Consider the following 7,198-nt stretch of genomic DNA (forward strand, 5'->3'; position numbering starts at 1 on the left):
GCTCGGTTAGATTAGCTGCTCGGTTAGATTAGTTGTTTGAATATATTGACCATTGTTTATTCCATAGACTATGCTTCAATATCGAGATCATCATCCTCATCATGTGAATCTATTAATGAAGCTGTTCTTGTGGAATACCCATTCCAGGATAAATGTTATTTTACTATGACTTGTACAATATCCGAAATAGATAAATGTCCACTTGGAAGTCCAGTTAATTAAAAGTGGAAGACTACTGATGGACAGAAAGTCTACCTGCTTCGACCTCGCCTGACCCCATCATGCAAAGACCAAGAAGACCTCACTGCCGTGACTATAAGCATTTACCCGCTCTTAATCTGGGGGTTTGATAACTCCAACTCCCTTGTTGGAGTACACTTAACTGTAATAACTGCCAACATTACTAGGAGGATACTTTTACTATTTCCACCCCCAGCTTTTCTCAGAACATGGACACATGTACCTAGCCCATTTTCACATAAAAGTCAATGACTACCAACACATAATTTGGGTAACTTGTCAGAAAAGTTTCGTTTTGTTTTGAACAGAGAGAGAGATGGTAGGATCACAGTGTTGTGAGAATCCACCAGATCTTAGTTTAAGTTCAGGAATTGGATGTGTTGAAGATATTGGAGGTCTTGAAAGCTATGTTTCTGGTCCTTTGGATTCAAAGCGTGGAATTCTACTTGTTTCTGATGTTTTTGGTACCTCACTTTGATTATTATTTCTGTCCTTTTAAATGTCTTAAATTAACATTGGTTAGAGATTTATAATACCATGTATTAGGAAGGTGACATGTAGTGTTTGGACTCAAGACCAAACTTGGGTTACAAGACACAAACCCAAGTTTGGTCTTGTATAAATTAAGAAGTGATGAATAAATGAAACACACAGAAATTTACCGAAACTTAACATGGCATCAAGAGCCGGTTAAGAAACCTAAACGAAAACAAAAACAATGGATGGTGAACCAGATTCATCCAAAGGGAAAAATATAGAGTCTGATATGCAGAAGAAGAATCCAGTCTATCATCTAGGATCGAGTGATGGTCCAGGTATCATTATCACGCCGATTGTTCTAAAGGGGACTAACTATGATGAATGGGCTAGATCCATAAGAAGATCATTGATAGCTAAAAGGAAGTTTGGTTTTGTTGATGGAACAATCACAAAACCTGAAGATAGTGACCAGTTGGAAGAGTGGATTGCTGTCCAGTCAATGCTTGTTTCGTGGATTAGAAACATGTTAGATTCATCAATTAGATCGAGCTTGGGAGATTATGATAATGCAAACTTGCTGTGGACACAGTTGAAGAGACGATACTGTGTTGTAAGCGGAACAAGAATCTGTCAGCTAAAAGCTTCGTTAAGTGAGTGCAAACAAAAGAAAGCAGAAGGTGTAGCTGATTACTTTGGGAGATTGAACAAGATATGGGATGACATGGTAACATACATCAAGGTACCTCAGTGCAAGTGTGGAAAGTGCACTTGTGATATCGCGTCACAAGTAAGTATGTTGAGAGAAGAAGACTTGCTGCATTATTTTTTGATTGGATTAGACTCTGTGTATAGTTCCGTGCGTGAACAACTATTGGCTAGAGACCCGTTGCCATCAACAGATGTAGCATACCAGACAATGGTGAATTCGGAGCGTCTGCGTATAGGAGAAGTAGCTATGTCTACGGAGGTACATGACAATATGATGGCATTCAGAGTACAATCTGATCAACGTCAACTTAACAATATGTATGATCCTAACAAGCATTGCAAGTAATGTAGTAGATATGGACACTCAGAGGATGGGTGTTTTCAACGTATTGGATACCCAGAATGGTGGGGAGATAGACCTAGAGGCGGAAGAGGATCTGGTCGAGGAGGGAGAACCAATGGTAGAGGACGTGGTGGCACTAACTTTACCGGTGGTAGAGGTGGTCGAGGACAAGGTGCAGGAAACCAGGTTCGAGCACACAATCTTAATATATCAGACACAAGGCAGTCAGGCGGAGCGTCCTCATCAGAAGATTCATGTTTGACCGGAGTCACAACAACACAGCTTCAACAGGTGCTTGAGTTTTTAAACTCAAGAAAGTCTACGCCTCAGCTTCAAGGTAAGAAGAATAAAACAGTTTGGATTGTAGACACGGGAGCTACAAATCATGTCACATATAAAAGGGATGACATGATAGAGATAAAAGATATTAAGGCATGCACTATTGGACTTCCAGATGGGAAGTATGCACTCTCTGAGAAGATTGGAACTGTTGTCCTTCCTGGGGGTTTGAGACTAGAGAATGTGCTTTATGTGCCTCAGATAACTTGTAACTTAATTTCGGTTACACAACTTATTGATGAGAAAAGATGTATTATCCAATGTACTAACAGTTTATGTCTTATACAGGACCGGTTAACGAGGAGGATGATTGGAGTGGCTGAGAGACAAGGTGGACTATATATTTTCTGTGGTGTGCCTCAAGTTGAAGTTATGGCTGTTAGTGGAGATACATATGAGCTATGGCATTAGCGTATGGGACATCCTTCAGAAAAAGTCTTGCAGAAGTTACAAGGAGTGAGTAGGTTAATAAAGAAGAATAATGATGCTTGTGATATTTGTCCACGAGCAAAACATCATAGGAGTAGTTTTGCTAGTAGTCTCAGTAAATCCAGTTGTAATTTTGAGTTGGTTGATATAGATTTATGGGGTCCGTATAAGACTCCGTCATCGTGTGAAGCACATTATTTTTTGACAATAGTAGATGATTTTTCAAGAGGTGTGTGGATTTATTTGCTTCGAAACAAAACTGAAGTTGAACAGACATTTCTTAACTTCATTGCTCTTGTGAAGCGTCAGTTTAATAAAGAAATCAAAATTGTTAGAAGTGATAATGGAACTGAGTTCAATGAATTGCGTGGATACTTTCGAACTAATGGGATAGTGTTTGAGACATCCTGTGTAGGTACACCACAACAGAATGGAAGAGTTGAGAGAAAACATCAACATATAATGAATGTGGCAAGGGATTTGAGATTTCAGGCCAATTTGCCAACAAGGTTTTGGGGGGAGTGCGCATTGACGGCTGCGTATTTAATCAATCGTACGCCTACACCTATTTTAGATCATAAAACTCCTTATGAACTTTTGTTCGGAAAACAGCCTCCATATCATCATTTGAAGGTATTTGGATGCTTGTGCTATGTGCATGATCAAAGTAGTAAAAGGGATAAGTTTGCAAGTAGAGGAAGAAGGTGTGTCTTTCTTGGTTATCCGTTTGGTAAAAAGGCATGGCAAGTATATGATTTAGACACGAAACAATTTCGGGTGTCAAGAGATGTCAAGTTTTTTGAAATCAATTCCCGTTTAAGACTGCTGGTGTATCGAGTACGATGGCGACTGAGATGATGCAGTCGAGATTTAACGCTTCATCTGCGACTGATGTGCAAGGTCTATCGGCTGAGAGGGTCCAGTCCAGTCCTGATGAGTACTGGAGTGAGGATGACAACAACGAAGAAGTCTTAGCTCCTCAAAGTGGAGTTTCAACTGAGACAGACGATGCTGGTACTTCAGCCGAGACCGAGGAGGCTGGTGTTTCTACTGACACTGACGGGGCTGGTGTTTCAGCTGTGTCTGAGGGTGTGGGTGAGAGAATACAATAAGATGTTCCGGAACAACATGAAGAAAATATTGCTTCTCGCAATGATGTCGTGATTGAGGGTGACATGGGTAAAGGGAAGCGTCAGAAGATCCCGTCTAGCAGACTCAAAGGATTTGTGACGCACATTATTAGGGAAAATAGTCTACCTCATCCTCATTCTACACAGTCATCATCCTCAGGTAGCCTTATCCTTTGACATATTATGTTAGTTGTGATAAATTCTTTGTTGTGCATAAGAAATATCTTGCAGCTATAACAGCTGGGTCTGAACCGCGTAACTTTAAAGAATCCATGAAGCATCCAGGGTGGAGAAAATCCATGGAAGCAGAAATTCGTGCTTTGGAAGAACAAGGTACCTGGGAATTGCAAGAGTTACCGCCGGGCAAGAAAGCACTTGGGAGTAAATGGATTTACACGGAGAAGTATGATGAAAATGGGAAGTTGGTACGCTTAAAATCACGATTGGTGATCTTTGGAAATCATCAGGTTGAAGGGTTGGATTACAAAGAGACATTTGCACCAGTTGCAAAAATGACAACGGTACGTACTTTTCTAGCTGTCGCTGCAGTTAAAAATTGGGAAGTACATTAGATGGATGTACATAATGCATTTCTTCATGGAGACTTGGAGGAAGAGGTGTATATGAAGATACCACCTGGATTTGCCAAAGGTCAGACAAATATGGTGTGTAGAATGAAGAAATCATTATATGGTTTAAGACAGGCTCCTCGTTGTTGGTTTTCCAAACTGTCGACAGCCTTGAAGAAATATGGTTTTCGGCAAGCATACTCAGACTACTCTCTTTTTACTATGACCAAAGGAGGCATGCAGCTTAATGTTTTGGTTTATGTGGATGATTTGATTGTTGCAGGGAATAATCTAGTGGAGGTTCATAAATTTAAATCCTACTTGGTACAATGTTTCAAGATGAAAGATTTGGGAAAACTGAAATATTTTCTCGGCCTGGAGATAGCTCGCAGTAAACATGATATTTATATATGCCAGCGGAAGTATGCATTGGATATTATCATGGAAACGGGTTTATTAGGAGCTAAACCTGCTGAGTTTCCAATGGAGACTAATCATCGTCTTGCTTTGGCGCAGGGAGATTTGTTTGATGATGTGGAGAAATATAGAAGACTGATTGGTAGACTGATTTATTTGGCAGTGACTAGACCTGATCTTACATACTCGGTGCATACGCTGTCTCAGTTTATGCAACAACCGAGACTAGAACATTGGGAAGCTGCACTTCGAGTGGTTAGATACTTGAAAAAGAATCCTGGCAAGGCATTTTGTTGCACTCTGATAGTACCCTAAGTTTGCAAGGGTGGTGTGACTCAGATTGGGCAAGATGTCCTTTGACTAGACGTTCATTGACAGGATGGTTTGTTCGTCTTGGGAATTCACCGGTGTCTTGGAAGACAAAGAAGCAACCAATTGTTTCACGGAGCTCAGCTGAAGCAGAATACAGGTCCATGGCGGCGGCAACCTGTGAGTTAAAGTGGTTGAAACAGTTACTTGGTGATTTGGGGGTTCGTCATGATCATGGAATGGAGCTCCTGTGTGATAGTCAATCAGCGTTATACATTGCTCAGAATCCAGTTTTTCATGAACGAACAAAACATATAGAGGTGGATTGTCATGTTGTTAGAGATGCTATCCTGAAGAAGATTATATCACCTTCTTACACTCCTACGGCGGTGCAATTGGCAGATATCTTCACCAAATCCTTAGGGAAAGCTCAATTTCATGGTCTTTTGTCCAAGATGGGAATTTGTGACCTACATGCTCCGTCTTGAGGGGGGTATAGGAGATATAGGTGATATGTAGTGTTTGGACTCAAGACTGTGTCTTGAGGCCTACGTAGTCGGTCTGGACTCTGAGACCGACCTGGATAGTCCATGCAGATGGGCTGTTTACGTACGTAGCAAACTTGAGATCCAAGTAATCGGTCTCAAGTCGGTAGGACTAGGGTTTGTGTCTTGTAACCCAAGTTTGGTCTTGTATAAATTAAGAAGTGATGAATGAATGAAACACACAGAAATTTACCGAAACTTAACACCATGAGTTCATTGTACTCTATTGGTGTATTCTGCAATGGCTTCTGCTTGCGTTCTGAGCTAGTTGTTTTTTTAGGAATTATGTGTATTACCCTCAAATGTGCTGTTCATTTTTCGATGTTTTCGTTCATGGGTTTGCTTGTATTGGAGTTAGTATAATCTGGGTTCACGTAATTTATTGGTTTTATTTGCAATCATTCATAATCTGTTGCATGCTTTATAGTTTAACTCACTCGAATTAAAGATAGCTTTTTAATTTTCGTGTAACTAATGATCTCAACTATCTTTTGCAGGATTTGAAGCACCTAACTTGAGGTATATCAAGTTAAATTGGATCTCTTTTACTCTTGAATGCTTTATTTTGCTTTACATGGAACTCAACCATTTAGAAGCCTTCTTACTGTCTGATAAAATTAAAGTCTCTAACTTGAGATAAGTTTAGAAGTTCTATTTACTGTTAAACATGATGTCACATCTAGTGATAACGTACATACACGTTTTCTAATATCAGGAAGCTGGCAGACAAAGTAGCAGCCACTGGATACTATGTCGTGGTTCCTAATTTCTTTCATGGGGATCCTTTTACTCCTGAAAAGACTATGGTTACATGGTATCAGTCCCATCTAACGGTTGGTATACTTTGGTTTTCTTATATCCTTCTGTTTTATTTTTTCAGATAAGTTTCATTTATACATTCCTTGTTCAAATATAAGGTCAAACTTCTGTTTTTAAGATAAGAATCATTTGTAGGAAGATGCAGCTAAAGAAGCGAGACCAGTAATTGAAGCTCTAAGAAGCAAGGGGATTACTGCAATTGGAGCCGCAGGGATCTGCAGGGGTGGTAAGGATTAATCTCTATGTTTACCGGAATTACAGTTAAAATGTCAGGTGTGGCATGGGTTACGTACTAATTGAATCAGTTTTTGTTCGGTCTGTTTCTAGCAAAGGTATCCGTGGAACTATCTAAGCTAGCTGATCTTCAAGCTATAGTGATGCTCCATCCTTCACTCGTGACTGTTGATGATATCAAAGGTAGGAATTGTTTGCTTCAAGGTTCAAGCATTTGTTGGCCATTCACCACCATTGCTATTAGAAATAACAAATGTTGTTTCGGCTTATGAAAATTCAGAAATCAAGGTACCTATTTCGATATTGAGAGCTGAAGTTGACCACATGTCTCCACCGGAACTTGTGAAAAAATTTGAAGAAATTTTATCAACTAAAGCTGAGGTAAGATGATGAAAATTTTACTGTATTCGAAATAATTTTCAGGTATATTATTAGGACTGATTTGACTCGGTGCGAATCACTTCTATCCATCTCTCAGATTTTACTAAGCCATGTTTTATACATATATTTAAACAGGTGGATAGCTTTGTAAAGATATTTAATGGGGTTAGACACGGATGGACTGTGAGATACAACATCAAAAATGAAGAAGTTGTGAAGCGTGCAGTGGAAGCTCATAATGACATGTTAGAATGA

At 39.7% G+C, this 7,198-nt stretch overlaps 1 protein-coding gene across 1 annotated transcript; it reads left to right on the top strand.

Annotated features, from left to right (window-relative positions):
* Positions 1-552: 552 nt before the first annotated feature.
* LOC113303083 (endo-1,3;1,4-beta-D-glucanase-like) lies at positions 553-7,198 on the top strand. Its single transcript, XM_026552076.1, has 7 exons — positions 553-704; positions 6,007-6,028; positions 6,225-6,342; positions 6,464-6,554; positions 6,656-6,745; positions 6,843-6,943; positions 7,079-7,198. The coding sequence occupies exons 1-7, from the start codon at positions 557-559 to the stop codon at positions 7,196-7,198; spliced, it is 690 nt and encodes a 229-aa protein (XP_026407861.1). The 5' UTR covers positions 553-556.

Source organism: Papaver somniferum, chromosome 8, assembly GCF_003573695.1.
Source record: "Papaver somniferum cultivar HN1 chromosome 8, ASM357369v1, whole genome shotgun sequence".
In the NCBI taxonomy this organism is placed as follows: Eukaryota; Viridiplantae; Streptophyta; class Magnoliopsida; order Ranunculales; family Papaveraceae; genus Papaver; species Papaver somniferum.